The sequence below is a fragment of the Plecotus auritus genome (assembly GCF_963455305.1).
Source record: "Plecotus auritus genome assembly, chromosome: 1".
NCBI classification, from domain to species: Eukaryota; Metazoa; Chordata; class Mammalia; order Chiroptera; family Vespertilionidae; genus Plecotus; species Plecotus auritus.
The window spans coordinates 187,653,819-187,674,712 of NC_137770.1; the positions used below are offsets into that span (position 1 = coordinate 187,653,819).

The 20,894-nt window shown below is 40.6% G+C and overlaps 1 protein-coding gene across 1 annotated transcript in view; it reads right to left on the reverse strand.

Moving 5' to 3' along the window:
* HERC6 (HECT and RLD domain containing E3 ubiquitin protein ligase family member 6) overlaps positions 1-20,894 on the reverse strand; it is a gene marked incomplete at its 5' end in the record, with an annotated part of 63,387 nt that overhangs the window by 8,605 nt on the left and 33,888 nt on the right. The window contains 6 exons of the mRNA XM_080661057.1: positions 1,257-1,400; positions 3,434-3,559; positions 9,867-9,974; positions 10,336-10,449; positions 17,676-17,830; positions 19,810-19,999. Of these exons, the coding sequence (XP_080517183.1) occupies positions 1,257-1,400; positions 3,434-3,559; positions 9,867-9,974; positions 10,336-10,449; positions 17,676-17,830; positions 19,810-19,999 (837 nt within the window). The remainder of the gene's footprint in view (positions 1-1,256; positions 1,401-3,433; positions 3,560-9,866; positions 9,975-10,335; positions 10,450-17,675; positions 17,831-19,809; positions 20,000-20,894) is intronic.

Consider the following 20,894-nt stretch of genomic DNA (forward strand, 5'->3'; position numbering starts at 1 on the left):
TCACTCTCCTCTCTGCACTGGCCACATCGGGCCAGAGTCTCACTACAGCCCCACCAAGAGATCATTAACCTGCTAATTCTTTTAAGATTTCTATTCCAGCAACAGCCTTGCTGTTAGTAGGTATATGACTCTGGACCACAATCTACTTGTCCTATTTTCTTCTTAGAGTAATTGTGAGGATAAATGTTAAAATGTCCTTGATTTTTGAAAATGAGTTAAAAATAACAATGCAAGTATACTCCAAAGGTAGCCTCCTTTAACCTGTTCAGTTTTTATTTCCTGTATCTGTAATGTGTCCCCTGGTTCTAGTTGATTTAGTCTCTTCACTGAGCCATACGTGAATCAGACTTTTGTTTGTTTTCTATCCAGCAGTATAACACAATGCTTAAGAGTAAGGGGTTTGGCCTGGCTGGTGTTGTCCAGTGGTTGAGTGTCCGCCTATGAACCAGAAGGTGATAGTTTGATTCCTGGTCAGGACACATGCCTGGGTTTTGGGCTAGATCCCCAGTGGGGTGTGTGTGTAGGAGGCAGCCGATCAATGATTCTCTCTCGTCATTGATGTTTCTTTCTCTCTCTCCCTCTCTCTTTGAACCTGTTTATTTATCTGTAAAATGGGGACAAACTATCTACCTCACAGAGTTGATGTAAAGGGTCAGCAGTATGCTATTAGTTATGTTTGGAGAGTCAAAATTTAAACACAGACTTTCCATTGTGTGTGGAAGAAAGGGATCAGCACCCCTAAACCCCAGGTTGTTCAAAGGTCAACAGTACATCCCCTGCTTGCATCTCTTTGATCTATTTTGTCCCTATCCTTCAACATTAACCTCAGGTCTCCACTTTTTCATTACACTTTCTCCAATTACGTCAGTTCCCCTTGATTACTTTCTCTCTAATAAAGAATCCCTAATTTTACATTATTTATTTACTTAAAATAGTGTCACTTTTAAAAATTGATTTTAGAGAGGGAGAAAAGAAGGGAGAGGCATCAATGTGAAAGAGATAACACTGATTGGATTAGTTGCCTCCCATACATGTCTGACCATGCCTTAACTTGGATGGCATCCACAACCTAGGTATTACCCCTGACTGGAAATCAAATTCATGACCTTCCAGTGCATGGACGATGCTCCAACCAACTCAGCCCCACTGTCCGGGACCTAATTTTACATGATTATGTATGGTTCTCGTGTTGTAGTATATGGTATACTTTTTCTGTTCTGAAAAAAAAAACATAAGAAAATAAATAAAAGACTTACACTGATAGGAAACCACATGTAGGAACCCTCTTCAGGATATATGAACATTCCATATTCTGTCTTGGTCATCTTTTCAAATATGAAGTAGAAGAATTCAGACTTTACCCCATCACCCATAGAACGAATTTCGTTAATAAATTCAATCTGAGGAAAGAGAACACTCCCAGAGTTAAAATATAATGCCTTGACCTTTTGTAGAAAAGTTTCAAACCTCCTGCAGTCACCAGAATTCCCAGAATCTCACATCCCTTACTTCACTGCAATCTGTTTGTTCTCCCTCAATTTGCTACTGAGCAGCAGCTGCCATGAACCTATTTATTGTTAGATTATTGTATACTGAGTGCATGGGGCCTTTACACTGCCACATGAACCAAGTGGAGAGGATTCTAGCAAGACTCAGCATTCACCAATTATGTTGACCAGTGTCTTAAGCCAAATTTTTATGTGCTTTATTCCTCTGGGCCACTAAATCCTCTGATTCTTCTATGTTATCTGTCTTCATTGCATCATTCAGACTTTACAGCTTTGGCTCCAATCAACAACTGTTAGATTTCTCCCACCTCTCCCCTCATTAGGACTTTTGATAAAAGCCCTTACAGTCAGCTTGGGCATGGCATCTTTCCAGGAACCATGAGATCTAACTGCCCATATCCCTTGTGTGGGAAATCAATATGAACGAGTCCCTCTTTTCTAAAGTCCACTTTTGGACTTTGTGGATGAGTATACTCCCACATTTCCTCTCTAACTACTCCCTCTCTACTTCTGGATAATTTCTTTTTATCTTTTTAATACAAGCATCATTAAGCTTGACTAAGAGTTCTCTTTTTGCCTGGAAGATCTTATCTATTGCCACTTTGATCAACTGATTCCTTGGCCCTAGATGGTCATCTCCAAGGGCCTGCCTCCCATTCCATCTGGATATCCCAATAACAAATTAAGCTTACTTCTGATTTTCTCATTTCTGCTCATTTACCCTAGCAAGTCTGCCTCTGCCGGGGTCAGGACACACTCATCATGGACCTTGCCTTGTTCAGGGTCTATATTTTGATCAGATCTCTCTTACGTTCTTACCTCTTTATCATCTCCTGTAGCAGAATCATTTTCAATTCATTTCCACATAATCAAGATTTAAAGGAAAGTAGGTACAGAGGGAGACATACAACTAGAAAGTCTGGCTTATAGAATATTTTGTTTCCCATTGGATTCCCATGCTGAGAAATATCCCTCTCCTGTGTGAGTCTCATCCTCTAGGTTCTGGTTTCTTCTCTGAGAACCTAACTCTTCCCCTCACGGCTGATATCAAGAAAATCTACTCCTTTCTGAACAGACTCCTGCTAGAATCTAGAGTTAGTCATTATTTTAAGGCCTCAATAAGGCTAATAATCTGAGGTACCACACAATAAAATTCCTACAGGTGCCCACAAAGGATGAAGGAAGGATAGTTAGAACCAATATAGTAGTGGAAGTTCTATAGCTGCTAGTAAAAGTAGAGCCAAAATGTAGGAGAAGTGTCTGTTCCACCTGCTGCTTGTGGATTGCATTGACAGCCCCAATTCTTCGCCCCTCCTTGACCCAAGTCCTTGCATGTGACTTTGCAGTTCCGCCCATTAAAGAGGCTGAGTATATTTCACCAGCTCTTGATGTAGGTTCAGCCATATGACTTGCTTTGACTAAAGCAATGTTTGTTGTGTGACTGGGCTTGTTATTTTGTACCTCTGGCACTGTTGTGAGAAGAACATCTTGCTGGTCCCAGGAAGAAGATGAAAAACAGGAAGCAGAGCCAAACTTCCCCAGCCAGGCCTAACCTAGATCAGTCTATCCTTAGCCAACTCCCAAACATGTCAACAGGTGCATACAAAATCTGCAAAACCACCCAGATAAGTTCAACCTAAATCAGGAGGTCTTCAAATGAACTGCAGATAAAATAAATTGTTGTTATTTTAAGTCATTAAGCTTTGGGATGGTTCATTATAGCCATAGGTAACTAGTTAATTTATAATCCCAGTGTTCAATTAAACATCCCATTGCTTTTCTCTGAAGAGTAAGCAAGGAATTCTGGAAATCATAAGGCTGATAACTATAGTTGCAAATGCAGGCTCTTCCTTGGCTACATTAAATAATTGCTTCTCTCCCACATTAGTAAAAATGTCCAATGAGACTTTTTTTTTTTACCGTACCACCAATCCTTTCCGAAGGTCAGTGACTTCAGCTTGGTTTAATTGACGCAGAGCATCATCAACTAGGTGACTTCGTCTGACTCGAAATAAAAATTTGGGTGAAATCATATGCATAATTTGTGACTCCTAGAAAAAGAAATATTTTAGGAATCTTCACAGGAATATTAGGAAATATTTAACATTTCAGATAAACCCATTTTGTCTAACACATAATTATGCCTATCATTGCTATATATGCTCATATTGTAATTACAGTATTTAAGGAAAAGAGCATCATATGTACACTGTTGAAGATAAAAAGCTGGTAGAATCTGTGAAATTGCTATCTAGGAATTTTGTACAGGGGGTTAATCATCGTGGATGTACAGCTAAGTAATTAAAAGTTATCTCTGATCACTTATTTTAGTAAACATGATCCTTAAAAGTAATAGTGGTGATCACCATGCAGATACATTCTCCCGCCAGTTTTATTAAATTTTTTATTTTTTATTTTTTTAATATATATATTTTATTGATTTTTTACAGAGAGGAAGGGAGAGGGATAGAGAGCGAGAAACATTGATGAAAGAGAAACAGCGATCAGCTGCCTCCTGCACACTCCCTACTGGGTATATGCCCGCAATCAAGGTACATGCCCTTGACTGGAACCGAACCTGGGACCCTTGAGTCTGCAGGCCGACACTCTAGCCACTGAGCCAAGCTGGTTAGGGCCTCCCACCAGTTTTTAAGAAGAGTGTTAGCATAATAATTCTCAAAAATATAAGGGCAGTTTAGAAGCTCAGGGATAATGTGAGATGTAGGAACAGACTAGAGGAAAGAGTTGCTCAGAGAAAATTGTTCTCTGTTACCCTACATAGTACTTCCATGAAGCTTTTCTAAATTCTCAGCATGCCCTCACCATTTCAGCTCCCTGCTCTTGTTTCTGCTGAACTCCCTGGGATTAGAAATCTAGTGTTGGAATTACTATCCTTGCTTTGACCTTTAACTTTCCTCTAGGACTTCTGCTATATTACAAGGACAATGAAAGAGTATTTAGGACTCATAAACCAATGCCACCATTGCGACAGCAAGACAGGTGGATAATAACTACCCTATTCCAGGTTTCCAGACTGCGTGTGGTTACCCATATTAGCACTCTATACAAGCATCTCAGAGAAATGCATGCATATGGCTCTGGGCTTGGGGAAGCCCTATCCCAGATCTCTGCTACTACTATATACTGAGAAATTATATGTGATTCCACTAGATTCTTCTGGTTTTCCCCTAAGATCTTTGTTGTAAAGAAGCTCCACAGCCCTAGCTGGTTTGGCTCAGTGGATAGAGCGTTGGCCTGCAGACTGAAAGGTCCCGGATTCAATTCCGGTCAAGGGCACATGCCCGGGTTACAGACTCAATCCCCAGTAAGGGGATGTGCAGGAGGCAACCGATCAATGATTCTTTCTCATCATTGATGTTTCTATCTTTCTCCCTCTCCCTTCTTCTCTGAAATCAATAAAAAATATATTAAAACAAACAAAAAAAACAAGAAGCTCCACATTTGTAGGGAGATGGAACAAGTGCCATTTCTAGTCCTTTCTGGTGGTGGGTCATCTCCTCCTGTGGCCTTGGAATCTGCAGGTCTGGGACACTGCAGCATATTGACTGCAAAGCTACATGTCCTGTGGCTCTGAGTGACAGGGAGGGGCCAGCAATACCCTGCACTGACTATAACAGGGAAAGGTGTATGCGTCCTGGTGTCGGCCCAGGCTTCTCTCACCTACCCAAGAATTGGACTTGAAACCTGTATATCTTATTTTCCAGTTTCTCTACTCCGATTCTCCATGTATTGGTTTCCCATTTCTACATTTGTGCATTTGGATTGATCATCTAGTTTGGAGCTTACAATTTTGACTATGTCCATCATCTCTCCTCTGGAGGACAGGATTGTGGAACCTGCTTTGTGACTTCACCCATGACAACTACAACTAAGAATTTTCTTGTCCTGCCCTAACCGGCTTGGCTCAGTGGATAGAGCGATGGCCTGCGGACGCAAGGGTCCCAGGTTCGATTCCCGTCAGGGGCATGTGCCTTGGTTGCGGGCACATCCCCAGTGCGGGGTGTGCAGGAGGTCTCTCTCATCGATGTTTCTTGCTCTCTCTCCCTCTCCCTTCCTCTCTGTAGAAGATCAATGAAATATATTAAAAAAAAAAAAAAGAATTTTCTTGTCCTCAAACATTTCCCAATCCTTCATGGTATGTAACTTGCCTGGGTCCACTATCCACTCGACCCTCACTAACAGAGTAGACAGGTTAGACAGAAAATTTCTATAGAAGAAAATAATGTAGAGGGAAAATTTTGCTTATAGGGAACTTAAGGGAAAGTTAGGTTTAGGAAGGAAAGATTTAATCTATTTTCTCCCATTACCAGGAATGTCAGGAAAATTGAAAAAAAAAAATGTGGCTGGGAAACAGAAGAGATAACCAAGTCAATCTGATGATAGACACTAATAGCAGTAACTAAAGGGAGCATCCTTAACTATGTAATGCTTTTAGCAGGATGTACTTTGTCCCTCTAGGTTGATTATCCTCCTATCTAATAGAAGAGTAATATGCAAATTAACCATCACTCCGCTACACCCACAAGCCACGCCCACCAGCCACCCCCACAAGCCAATCAGGAGCGAATATGCAAATAAACCCAACCAAGATGGCTACGGCCACAGAGAGCAGGAGTGAGGCTTGGGTTTCCCTGGCAATGGAGGAAGCCAAGCTTTCTGCCTGCCCTTGCCAGCCTGGGCCTCCACTCAAGGCTACAAAGTTTCAATGATAGAAGATACATAAACCCAAATAGAAATGGCGGCAGCCATGGAGCTGGAAAGAGCAAGAGGCTAGGGTTGCCCCTGGCGATGGAGGAAGCCAAGCTTTCCGCACACCCTGGCTGGCCCAGGCCTCGCTTAAGGCTACAAAGTTTCAATTGTAGAAGATAAATATACCCCAGATACCAGGGCCTCCGCTTGGGTCGCCAGGGTGCGTGGCCAACCTGCAAACCACCACAGGCCCCTCGCTCAGACCCCCCCATGCCCCAAGAGAACCCCCACCCTGATCCGGGACACCCTTCAGGGCAAACCAGCTGCCCCCCACCCATGCACCAGGCCTCTATCCTATCTAATAAAAGAGTAATATGCAGATTTACCATCACTCCAACACACAAGATGGCTGCTCCCATGTGGTCAAAGATCCTGCCCCCATGTGGACACAAGATGGCCACCACAAGATGGCCTGCAGGGGAGGGCAGTTAGGGGTGATCAGGCCTGCAGGGGAAGGCAGTTGGGGGGGACCCAGGCCTGCAGGGGAGAGCAGTTGGGGGGGACCAGGCCTGCAGGGGAGAGCAGTTGGGGGTGACCAGGCCTGCAGGGGAGGGCAGTTAGGGGCAAACAGGCTGACAGGCCAGCAGTTAGGCATCAATCAGGCTGGAAGGGGAGTGGTTAGGGGGTGATCAGGCTGGCCGGCAGAAGTGGTTAGGGGCAATCAGGAAGGCAGGCAGGTGAGCAGTTGGGAGCCAGCAGTCCTGGATTGTGAGAGGGATGTGCGACTGCCCGTTTAGGCCCGATCCCACCAGGCTGGGCTGAGAGACACACACCCCCGTGCATGAATTTCGTGCACTGGGGCTCTAGTTATTAATAAACTAGAGGCCTGGTGCATGTAAATTTGTGCACTGGAGGGGTTCCCTCAGCCCGGCCTGTGCCTTCAGTCTGGAATCCCTCAGGGGATGTCCCTTGGGGAGCGGGCCTAAGCCACAGTCTGGCCTCCCTCTGTGGGAGGTGACTGGCAGGGCGATTGGGGGACAGCACTGGCTGGCGAACTGCTGGCCCTGCCCCTGATCACCCCTCCGCCACTGCCAGTCGCTGCCGACCCCCGATCACCGTCCCCTCCCTCTGCTTGCTGGCACCCGCTTTGGCTGGTCTGGCACCACCCACTCACTGGCCCCACCAACCGGTTGTTCCACCATTTGGTTGATTTGCATATTAGGCTTTTATTATATAGGATGTGGTATTTATGGATTTATCAGGCATGGCTCATTGGAAAGTGTCATATAAGCTCTATAATTAATAGGGAATGAAAAGGAAATATTTTATTACTGAAATGACTCCTTTTGTGCATGTGATGTCCCAGACTTTTCACTTAGATGGCCCATCTCCTTTGAATTATTAGCAAAAGTAATGGGTATGTTTCTGATTCCTATAAGTCTTTAAAGTCTCTCTTATGGTCTTTCTTTTTTTCTTTTTTCTTTTGCTAATCCTCACCTGAGGATATTTTTCCATTGATTTTTAGGGAGAGTAGAAGAGAGAGAAACACATCAATTGGTTTCCTCTCAGGCTGGGGAGGAGCCTGCAACCAAGATACATGCCCTTGACTAGAATCAAACCCAGGACCTTTTGGTCCACACTGAGCCAAACTGGCTAGGGCTCTTACATTCTTTCTATAAATGTTGTAGAAAATAGATACAAATCTTTCCTGAGGAATGGCCTAGAAAACAAGCTTCAGCTATCAAAAAATGTTTGGAAAATCTTTAGCATAACGTCGGTGCGTGTGGTGAGTATAACTGAGACCTAAGGCTGATGGTGACAAGAGAGAAAAAATACCATGTAAGTGTTTTGTGGGCATAATACAACTATCAGAAAAAGAAAAGAAGGAAGGGAATAAATGGAAAACAGAATAAATTCACTGGGAATAAAAGAATATCAGTTGGGGCTTATAAATCAAGCTCCAAGACTTTTAAAGAAATTGTTATTTATTGATTTTAGAGAGAGAGGATGGGGGGGGGAGAGAAAGAGGGAGAGAGAAAGAGAGAGAGAAACACTGATTTATTGTTCCACTTATTTATTCATTCATTGACTGCTCCTTGTATATGCCATGACTGGGGATCGAACCCACAATCTTGGTCTATCGAGATGATGCTCTAATCAGCTGAGCTACCCGGCCAGGGCTCAAGCTCCAAGACTCTTAAACAGATATGAAAATCCAAAGAGTAACAACTAAGAACTTAGTATAGTTACTAAAACTGGGTAGAGGAGAGAAAAAGAGCATTTATTTGATCATTTCAGTATTGCTCATAGTAGGAAAACAATGGATATTAGCTAAAGAAAGTGAGGCCTCCCCATTATATAATAACTAGAGGCCCAGTGCATGAATTTGTGCATGGGTGGGGTCCCTAGGCCTGGCTGGCAATCAGGGCCATCTCACTCAGTCCCAATCGGGGCTGGGCTGATCAGGGCTGGGCCAATCAGGGCCTGCTGGCCAGGGGAAGCAACAGGGGGAGGGACTGCAGCTTCTTGGGGGGAAGGACCACGGGAGGTTGGCTGGCCACAGGGAGGGACCGGGGGTGGTTGGCTGACTGCGGGAGGTTGGCTGTGGGAGCACACTGACCACCAGGGGGCAGCTCCTCTGTTGAGTGTCTGCCCCCTGGTGGTCAGTGTGCGTCATAGCAACTGGTCAACCAGTCGTTCTAGTCATTCCGGTCATTTGGTTGTAACGGTCACTTAGGCTTTTATATATATAGATGAGAAACGTAAATTAAAATTAAATTGAGCTGGCTGGTGTTGCTCAGTGGTTGAGCTTTGACCCATGAACCAAGAGGTTGATTCCTGGTCAGGGCACATGCCTGGGTTGCAAGCTTGATCCCCAGTGTGGGGTGTGCAGGGGACAGCCAATCAATGATTCTCATCATTGATGTTTCTCTCTCTCTCTCTCTCCCTCTCCCTTCCTGTCTCTGAAACAAATAAAAACATAATTAAAAAAATTAAATTGGAATATCATGGGCAATCCATCGAATTGGAAAAGATCACAGAGCTTTTCTGCATTGGTTATAGTGTAAAAGAAGCATTTCATGCATTGCTGGTGGTAACATAAATTGGTACAACTGCTATTTATGGTAAAGGATTAAGCATTGGTCTACCTTCCTATATGGATGATTTTTCAGGGGAGTCAAATAGCCCTGATTGATGAGAAAAAGTTTTTTACAGAAAAAGTAAAAAAGTAAATGTTCTTTGCAGTTCATAACTTTGGAAGAAATGATAACATTAGAAATGTTGCTGTTTTGCAAACTTTAACCAAAACAATGGATGGAATAATTAAATACAAGGTTAATGGGAAACATTACAATGGAAATACCATGTGGTTACCAACTGAACCCACTGATGAATCTCAGCATAAATAAGAGTGAAACAACCAGAAATAATGCACTGAAGTATGGAGAGGTGAAGAAGGTGGGTCTGGGGTTTGCTTCAAAATAATTCAGCAAAAATACTGACAACTACAAAACAACAAAAGTAATAAATAAAAGTATAGCAAAATGTTGATGACTGCTAAAACTTGGTGATGGGATTCATTACACCATTATTTCTATTTTGTATATGTTTGAAATTTTACATAATAAAAATGTAAGGCATACATACCAGTTTTTTCATAAAGCAATCAGCTTGCCATAATTGAATTTTGGATAGCAAATTAAAGATAAATGGAAATTCACTGAAAATAATGGGACTGAAGTTTCCTGCAGTTATCTAAGAAACAAAACAGGTAACAGTTTTGATAATTAAAAGAAGAGAAAAATGTCATTCCTTTACTTCATCACCTTAAATTATTTCCCTCTATATTTTTCTAGAATCTGTTTTTAAGAATCCAAATTACTTAGAAACAAATTTCTAAGAAAATGCATTTGTTCTGTGAGTGAAAGATGTTTAAGTTTTCAATGATTATCTAACTTAGCATATTCAACATTCCAGTAAGGACATTTTCAAATGTTGATTTGTCAACGTGATACTGACATACCTACATAGCTACTAATGTGTCCCCCTTTAAAGTATGAAAATATTCAGAGCCCTCTTGGTATTTTCACTCAGAAGTGAAAAATGTTTCTCTTACCAGGTTGTTATCTCTATGGGACATTCTTCTTCTTTCTGCAATAAAGTTCAACTTAGTGGAGAGTTCATTTATGATGAAAGTATTCTCTGGTAGTTGACAAGTAGCTTTGTTTACCTTAAAGATAATATGACCTGTGAATATCATTTTCTATTAACAAATGATGTAATCTCTCATACACACACACACACACACACACACACACTGTATATATATGGGAGAGAGAGAGCTATTACATAGATAATCAGAATAGAGCTCTATAAACCCAATGCATTTATTAATGATGAAGTAGAATTCTATAAAACTTCCATTTTAAAAAATCTATAATTTCTCCAATTGGCAATGGAGATAGTACAGCAATTCTTAGGGCACAAGTTTTCTGGAAACAGTTCCCAGATCTTGAGAATAAAAGCACCATAAAAATTCAGCCCTTTTTCCATTAATTAATGAATTATAATTTAGTGCACACTATTTGCTAGGTGTGGGAGAAAACATAAGGTAAAAATCGTCCTAGCTTACAAGAAGCTTACTGTCTAGTACAATAGTTAGCAAACCCTTTCTTAAATCTGGATAGTAAATATTTTGAGATTGGGACTATACAGTCTCTGCTGCAGCTATTCAACCCTGACATTTTATAGCACAAAATAGTCATAGACAATATGTAAACAAGTGAGTGTGGATGTGTTTCAATAAGCTGCCCATGGGTATAAACAGCCAACTGGTGATCCATGACGTAGTAGGTGAAAACAACAAGTAATCAGGCATCAGGGATACAGTTTCTCATTGGAGAAGGAATTAAAGGGTTCAAGAAGGTCTTTCAGAAGAAGACATGTTGGCAAATCAGTAATCTAAATAAAGCTCCATCAAATCGAATGAATTCAAAAGATGGAAGGCAGGAAATGAATCTAAGAACATAAATTAGGGAGAGAGAAACCAGATGTACAGGAGTGAGGATCAACAAATAAAATGGTTGTTTCTTGGGTACTTGAAGCAGCAGGGGCGGGGGTGGGGGAGGGAGGAACTACTCTGTAAAGTCCCTCTTTTTCTAACCACTTTGCTGTACATCTGAATCTAATACAGAATAATATTGAATGTAACCATAATTTAAAATAATAAATACATAAATTTTTAAATGTTGGTTTTTAAAAACAAACAACAACAACAGACCCCCAGCTTCCTGGTAAAACTGATCCAGAAGAAAAAGCAAATAACCAATATTGGAAATGAAAAGTACACATCACAGAGAGAGGTCCATTACAAAACATCTTTAAGTCCTCATAAAGTTTCTCACTTGTTAAATCAATTATTTTATGCCAAACATTCCCCTTTTATACATTACAACTCCACATGATTCATATTTGTCTTCTTAAGATTCCAATTGATCATTCACAATAGCATCAAAACCAATGAAATACTTAGGAATCAATTTAGCCAAGCACATGAAAGACCCGTACACTGAGAACTATAAGACTTTGATAAAAAGAAGTTGAAGAAAACACAAGGAAATGGAAAGATATCCTGTGTTCATGGACTAGAAAAACTAATATTGTTAAAATGTCCATTCTACATGAAGTCATTTATAGATTTAATGCAATTCCTCTCAAAATTCTAATGGCATTTTTTACGTAAGTAGAAAAAAAATTCTAAAATTGTATGGAATTATAAAAGACCCTGAATAGTTAAAGCTTTCCTGAGAAAGAAGAACAAAGCTGGAGGTATCACACCTCCTGATTTATAACTATACTACAAAGCTATAGTAATCAAAACTGTATGGCACTGGAATAAAAATAGACACATAGACTAGTAGAACACAATCAAGAACCCAGAAATAAATCTTTGCATATTTGACAAGGGAGTCAAGAATACTCAATAGGGAAAGGATAGTTTCCTCAACAAATGCAGCAGGGACAACTGGATAACCACGGGCAGAAGAATAAAATTAGAACCCTATCTTACACCACTCAGCAAAATTAACTCAAAATGGATTAAAGACTGCCTGACTGGCGTGGCTTAGTGGTTGAGCTTCGACCTATGAACCAGAAGGTCATGGTTCAATTCCGGTCAGGGCACACCCAAGTAGTGGGCTTGATACCCAGTGAGGGGCATGTAAGAGGCAGCCAATCAGTGATTCTCTCACATCAATGATGTTTCTATTTCTCTCTCCCTCTCCCTTCCTCCCTCTCTGAAATCAATAAAGATACACACACACATACATACACACACACATACACATACATTCTAGGGGCCCAGAGCATGAATTCGTGCACCTTGCAAGGAACTGTGGGCCATGAGGATATGGTGGGCACAGGGGCAGTCTCGGCCCATCCTCTGTGCCCCTGCCCATCCCCTCCCACCACGGCCTCCGGTCCCCTGTCTGCTGGCAGCCCCGCTCCTGCCGCCACCGCTCCCATGCGCTGATGGTGGAGCAATTGGGGCCAGTGCCAGCAGTGGGTGTGAGCGGGACTGGCGCCGTCAGTGGGTGGGAGCGGCGGCTGCTGTCCCGATCACCCCTCAGGAGCAGGGGGAGGGGAGAAGCCCTGAGGGGTGATTGGGACCTGCAGCTGCTGCTCGCACCTGCTGACGGTGCCGAGCGATCGGGACCAGCGCCAGGTGCTGGCAGCGGGTGCGAGCGGTGGCTCTGGCGCCAGCAGGTGTGAGCAGGGCCGGCGCCAGCAACAGGTGCGAGTGCCAGGCAGGACCATGGCACATGGGAGCAAAGAATTTTCAGTAACCACCAGAGGCTTGCCCTGATGACAGCAACTGGCACCGCGCCTTGGTCTGGTGCCCCTGCTCACTTGCTCCACCATCCTGCCATGGCTGACGTCTGCCATGTTCCATGTGCAACCCCTGGTGGTCAGCGCATGTCATAGCGACCGGTTGTTCGGTGGTTCAGTTGTTCCACCATTCAGTCTATTTGCATATTAGGGTCATCCTATCTAATAAAAGGGTAATATGCAAATTAGCTGTCACTCTGTCACAAAGATGGCGGTGCCCAGTCCCCTCAGCCCCACTGGAGTCCCACAGTCCTGGGGGAGGGAGGCCACTGAGAGTGGGCAGCATGAGCGGCCTGGTGGAATGCTTGCTTCGTCACTGCAGCAAGCATCCTGCTTCGGCCGTGGAGAGCCTCAGGGCCGCGGAGAGCCTCTGGGCAGCGGGCGTGGAGCAGCCAGGCCCCACAGAGAGCTACTGGCGCATGGATTCGTGCGCAAGGCTACTAATATATACATATATATTAAAGACTTAAACATAAAACCTAAACCCATAAAACTCCTAGAAGGAAACATAGGAAAAAGGTCCTTGACATTAGTCTTGGCAATGATTTTTTGGATATAAGACCAAAAGCACAAGCAACAAAGGCAAATGAGATAAATGAACTACATCAAATGAAGAAGCCTCTGCACAGCAAAAGAAACAGTCAACAAAATGAAAAGGCAGCCTATGGAATGGGAGAAAACATTTGCAAATCATGTATGTGATAAGAGATTAATATCCAAAATATATACAGAACTCATAAAAATGAGCAAAAAACCAATCTGATTATAAAATGAGCAGAGGATTTCCCATTTTACATTTAAGTCCTGTATCTATTTTGAGTTTATTTTTGTGTATGGTGTAAGTTGGTGGTCTACTTTTATTGTTTTGCATGTATCTGTCCAGTTTTCCCAACAGCATTTATTGAAGAAATTGTTTTGACTCAATCGTATGCTCTTGCCTCCTTTGTCAAATATTAATTGAGCATTATGGCTTGGGATGATTTCTGGGTTCTCTGTTCTGTTCCACTGGTCTATATGTCTGTTCTTGTGCCAGTACCAGGCAGTTTTGAGAATAGTGGCTTTGTAATATAGCTTGAAATCTGGTATTGTGATCCTCCAACATAGTTCTTCTTTCTCAAGATTACTGCGGATATTCGGGGTCATTTTTTGGTCAATATGAATTTTTGGAGAGTTTTTTCTAGGTCTGTAAAATATGCTGTTGGTATTTTAATGGGGATTGCATTAAATCTATAGATTGCTTTGGGTAGAATGGACATTTTAATGATGTTGATTCTAACAGTCCATGAACAAGGTATATTCTTCCATTTGTTTATGTCTTCCTCTCTCTCTTTTTACAATGTCCTGTAGTTTTCCGAGTACAGGTCTTTTACCTCCTTAGTTAAGTTTATTCCTAGGTATCTTAATTTTTTTGCTGTGATGGTAAATGGGAGTGTGTTTGTGTTTCACTTTCTGTGGGTTCATTATTGGTGTATAAAAATGCTGTAGATTTCTGGGTGCTAATTTTGTATTCTGCTACATTGCCGAATTCATTTATTAAATCGAGTAGTTTTTTGATGAAGTCTTTAGGGTTTTCAATGTACAATATCATGTCATCTGCGAATAGTGACAGTTTTACTTCTTCTTTTCCAATTTGGATACTTTTATTTCTTCTTGTCTGATGGCTATGGCTAGCACTTCCAGTACTATGTTGAACAGTAGTGGTGAGAGTGGGCATCCCTGTCTTGTTCCTGTTCTTGGGGGAAATGATTCTAGTTTTTTCCCATTGCTATGATGTTGGTTGTCATATAAAGCTTTTATTATGTTGAGATATGATCTCTCTATTCCCATTTTGCTGAGAGTTTTTATCAAGAAAGGGTGTTGGATTTTGTCAAATGCTTTTTCTGAAAACATGCTCAAAGTCACTGAGAGTTGCAAATTAAAATGACAATGAGATACCATCTCACACCTGTCAGAATGGCTATCATCAACAAATTGACAAACGACAAGTGCTGGCAAGGATGTGGAGAAAAAGGAACCCTTGTGCACTGTTCGTGGGAATGCAGACTGCTGTAGCCACTGTGGAAAACAGTATGGAGTTTCCTCACAAAATTAAAAATGGAACTCCCATTTGATCCAGTAATCCCACTTCTAGGAATATATCCCAAGAAACCAGAAACACCATTCATAAAGGACATTTGCACACCCCTATGTTCATAGCAGCACAATTTACAATAGCCAAGATTTGGAAACAACCTAGTGTCCATCAGCAGATGAGTGGATTAAAAACTTGTGGTACATCTACACAATGGAATACTATGCTGCTGTAAAAAAGAAAGAACTCTTACCATTTGACACAGCATGGATGGACCTGGAGAGCATTATGCTAAGCGAAATAAGCCAGTTGGAGAAAAATGATCACATGATCTCACTCATTTGTGAAATATAATGAACATAAACTGATGAACAAAAATAGATCCAGAGACATAGAAGCATCAAACAGTCCAGCAATCTTCAGAGGGAAGGCAAAGGAGGGTGAGGGTGGGGGGTAAGAGCTCAACCAAAGGACTTGTATGCATGCATATAAGCATAACCAATGCACACAGACACTAGGGGAGTGAAGGCATGTGCTGGGTGATGGGGGTGGCTGGACAGAGGTCAGTGGGGAAAAAAGGAGACATATGTAATACTATATGTAATACTTTAAACAATAAAGAATTAAAAGAAATATACTGTGATCCTAAAGAAAAAAATAAAGTAAAAACATGTAAGCATATAAGCATAAGCAATGGATGCAGACAATAGAGTGGTGAAGGCCTGAGGATGGGGGTGGGTATGAGCTAGAAAGGGTCAAAGGGGTGGGGTGGGGGGAAGGAAACATCTGTAAAGCTTTCAACAATAAAGATAAAATTTCAAAATGTAAAAAAATAAAATGAGCAGAGGAGCCCTAGCCGGTTTGGCTGAGTGGAAAGAGCATCGGCCTGTAGACTGAAGGGACCCGGATTTGATTCAAGTCAAGGGCACATACCCTGGTTGTGGGCTCGATCCGCAGTAGGGGGCATGCAGGAGGCAGCCAATCAATGATTCTCTTTCATCATTGATGTTTCTATCTCTCCCTTCCTCTCTGAAATCAATAAAAATTTATTTAAAAAATAAAATGAGAAGAGAACTGAATAGATATTTCTATTCAAATCAAGACCACAAGGAGATAACACTTCACACCTGTTAGGATGGCTACCATCAAAATGACAAGAGATAACAAGTGTTGGTGAAGATGTGAAGAAAAGGGAACTATGGAAACAACATGGAAGTTTCTCAAAAAATTAAAAACAGAACTATCATATGATCCAGTAATCCCACTTCTGGGTATATATCTAAGGGAAATTAAATCACTCTCTCAAAGAGATATCTGCACCCCCATGTTTATTGCAGTCTTGTTTACAGTAGCTAAGAAAGAAACAACCTAAGCATCCATGGGTGGATGAATGAATGAAGAATATGTGATGTTCATTCATCTATCTTATACACTTCTTTTCACATATATAATGAAATATTATTTAATCATGAAAAAGAAGGAAATCCTTACATTTGGGACAACATGGATGGACCTTGAGGACATTATGCTAAGTGGGATAAGGCAGACAGAGAAAGACAAAGGCTGCATGAATTCACTTATATGTGGAAGTTAAAAAAGCTGAACTAATAGAAACAGAAAATAGAATGATGGCTGTCAGGGACTTGGGGGTGAGGAAAAAGGGGAGATGTTGGTCAAAGGGTACAATCTTCCAATTATAAAATGAATAAGTTCTGTGGATCTAATGTACAACATGGTGATTACAGTCAACTGCACTATACTATGTTCTTGAAAGTTGAAAGTAGATCTTAAGTGTCATCACCACAATAAACAAATAGTAATTACATGAGGTGATGGAGGTGTTAGCTAAAGCTATGGTGTTAATCATTTTTGTAATATATAAAGTGTATCAAATCAACACACTGCACACCTTAAAGTTACACAATGTTATATGTCAATTATATCTCAATAAAGCTGGAAAAAAAAGAAATATACTACTTTAGAAATAGTACTATAATAGGACTTCTGAAAAGCATTAACTCTTGTATGTAATATTTTCTCCTATTGAGATTGATATTTTATGGTGAACTTTGCTCTGATTGCCATTTAGCAATTTATTTGTAAAAGATTCCTATTTTAGCTAATTTTTAATGGAATGATATCAACTGAATTCTCTTGTTTATTGAAAATGCTCTGGCTCCTCTCCTGTCCCCTAACAATATTAAGTTTGTTAGTAGCCTAACCTTAGGTTATTTCTAGATTATGCTGTGCACTCTAATGAAAATACTAAACCACTCTCATATTTGAGTAGTGTTTGTGCATCTAATATATTACATGTAATATATTCCTCCAGAGTCTATCCAGTTAGCAAAACAAGTAACATTTTGAATTATTAAGGCTGAATAAAATATTCTCTTTCTGTAATGAAAAACATAACAGAACAAGACTCCAATTGGCTGAGACCTAAGAGATTTGTATTTAGCAAGATGGTATATACATTCCTTTAAATGCACACTTACCTCATACACTTCTTTCATCATTTCTAGAAGAGCTTTAACATTGCAGTTATTCTGATGTGTTTCATTCCAATAAGTCATTTGAGCAATGATGGCTGATTTAAGCATCTGGACCAGTGTGTTGAGAGAAGACACTTGCAAAGATGCCCAACACTTCTCTGAGGGATGCAAAATCAGCCATGATAAATATATACTCCCTCAGTTTCTACTGGGTTCTTTAATGTGAGAAATAGATATTTTCCATTTATGATTATAAAATCCATAAAGTATGTTTTCTAAGGATATCATCCTGGACAACATTTACTACAGAAAAAATATTTTCCCTGATTAACTATCATTGGAATTAAAAACTCAAATTCGGGATTCTAAAGAAATGTGTTGATAGTTCATATTTATGCTTGATTACTTGATTGATTTCATGATTTTCAAACTGAAAGTTCTATAGGTTATTTATAAAGTCTGAGAATATACATAGGTGAATACACATACACATACAATGTCATCAAGGATATTTTTAATCTGTAAAAAATAATATCTATGTCTTCAGATTTTATACACACCTGGTATATACGGATATATTTTTATATAAAATTATATCAATAACAATATTTTAATATTACTGAGGTTACAATCTAGATTGTACCTTTACAGGACAATTCTCAGAAAATAAAGCTACCAAATGTTACAATATATTATCAAAGTAATGTCATTAAAATAGTATGACCCAAATGCATGAAAAGCCGATCAATGTAGCACAATTCCTTAAATGTATCCAAATGCACATGAGAGGTTAGTATATGATAAAGGTGGCATTGCATATTAATGGAAATGAAACAGATCATTCAATAAATGTCTGGGGACAAGTGGAAACTGATCTAGAAAAAAATTTAATCAAGATAAACTCCATATGGATCAAAGATGTAAACATAAAAATGAAACAATAAAAATTCTAGTTGGAGAATGGGAATGTTTTTGTTTCCTTGTTTGAGAGTGAGATAGTCTTTTTGAAGTCTGACCCAAACTCAGAAACCATAAAGGAAAATGCTAATATAGTAGGCTTTCATAAACATGTTTAAGAATAATCATGCATGGCAAAAATACCACAAAGTAAAATCCATTTTAATAACCTAAAGAAAAAATGTGTAACTCATATTGTTGATAAAGGATTAGCTGCCATATAGTTTGAAACCTCCTCTGTCCTGGTGGCTACTTTGCCCAACTCCAGGGGTGCCTTTTACTTAGACTACAGTATGGATGGTGGGCTACCTGGTGGCCCAGACTTCCGTGGAGGGTCATTTGGCAAAATCTCTCAAAATTTAAAATGCATATGCAATTAGACTTAGTAATTTTGCTTTCTGGAATTTTCCCTGACTGTGTACATTTATATGTGTACAAAGAAATGCATGTTAGCACTGTTATGATAGCAAAAGATTAGAAACAACTATTCATAGTATATATTCCCAATAGAAACTATTCAGACATTACATAGAATAAGGCAGTTCTATAGGTCCAACAGCAGAATGCTCTCCATGATATACTATTAAATGGGGAAAAGCAAGTTGCCAAAGAATGTGAATGGTATGCTACCATTAAAAAATGCTTTTCTATATGTTTTTATACATAATATCTTTTAAAGGTTACACAAGAAACTATATTCAGTAATTGCTTTCTGAGAGGGGAACTAGGTGGCTTATATTTCACTGTATATATCCTTTGTTCCTTTTAAGTTTTGGACCTTGAACACTAGCTTAAAATTGTAAAAAGACATCCTATTGTAGTGAGTAAAATAAACAATAAGAACACAAAGCTTACCATTTGTTTTCATCCCCTCTGGTTAAAATGTCTAAAGTTTTAAAACAGCACGAGCAAAAAGTTTTAAAATGGATTTATCATGACTGGATCCTCTACGGTTACTAAACTCTGATGTCAAAGCCATGTCCAAGTCTAAGAATTATACATGCCTTGTGTAACAGTAATGATTATAATTGCTTTAGGTTTATCTTTTCAATAATTCACATAGCATGTACTTAAGTATTTGCATATTTTGAAACCTATTCAAAACTTGCTACAACTTCTACTTCAGACAGTGACTCTATTGAGAGTTCAAATAAAGTAACATGAAAGTAATCAAACTTACTCAGGACTCGTAAAGATCGGTCACTCATTTTACAAACAGCCTGTGCAAACGGAACCACCAGACTTTCCCAGTTCCTAGGATCATGCATCACAGGACATTGTGGGAGCAGAAGGAAAACTGATAACGCTTCTTGGTGTGGAGAACGGCATGGAAGAGCTCCGAGTAGATTATCCCTGAGACATGTAGTTATCTGCAGTTGAAACGGGATCAGAGAAAGAAAGGCCCAGGGTAAGTTTTGGGACCAGGGGTTTCATTCCACTGCTTTCCAATTAGAATAACCATTTAGTTTTCCTGAAACCTGTTGTTCATCATTCCTTGCATCCCAAATGCCCCTGAAGTAGTATGTGAGAGCCATCGTTCTGATTTTATATTGGGGTGCACAAGGAAATAAAAGTGAATCACATGTGCTTGTCGGTGCTGAGCGACTTGTGGAGGCTGTTCAATTAGAAGGTGGCAGAGCAGGGATCCGTACCCAGATCTGTCTGGGCTAAAATCTGCCCCAGCAGAGAAAATGCCATGTCTTACCTTCTCCAGTCCTGTTGCAGCTTCCTCCTGGGTTCGCAGGAAGATTGTATTTTCTAGCCTCCCCCACAGTTAGTGGGGCCATGTGGCTGAGTTCTAGCTAATGCAATGTGAGTGAAGGTGATGTATGACACTTCGAGGCATGCCCCCCCTGAGACCTCTCACATGACCTTACAGACTCTCTTTCCTAACCTGCCAACCAAACTCAGAACATCTGCTGGAGGATTTCATGGCCCCAGAACCCAGAAAGAAGGAGCCTGTGCCACTCCTGAATTCAACTGTTGTTATTATGCAGAGGTTGGAAGGGTAGCAGACTATGCCATCCCAAAATATGCCCCTCTGGCACAAGGATCATTTTAAATATATATACTTAATTTATTTCAGGGAGGAAGGGAGAGGGAGCAAGACATAGGAACATCAATGATGAGAGCGAATCATTGATCGGCTGCCTCCTGCACAAGCCCCACTCCCCCCACTGGAGATCAAGCCCGCAACCCAGGCATGTGCCCTGGCTGGGAACTGAACTGTGGCCTCCTGGTTCATAGGTCGACACTCAACCACTA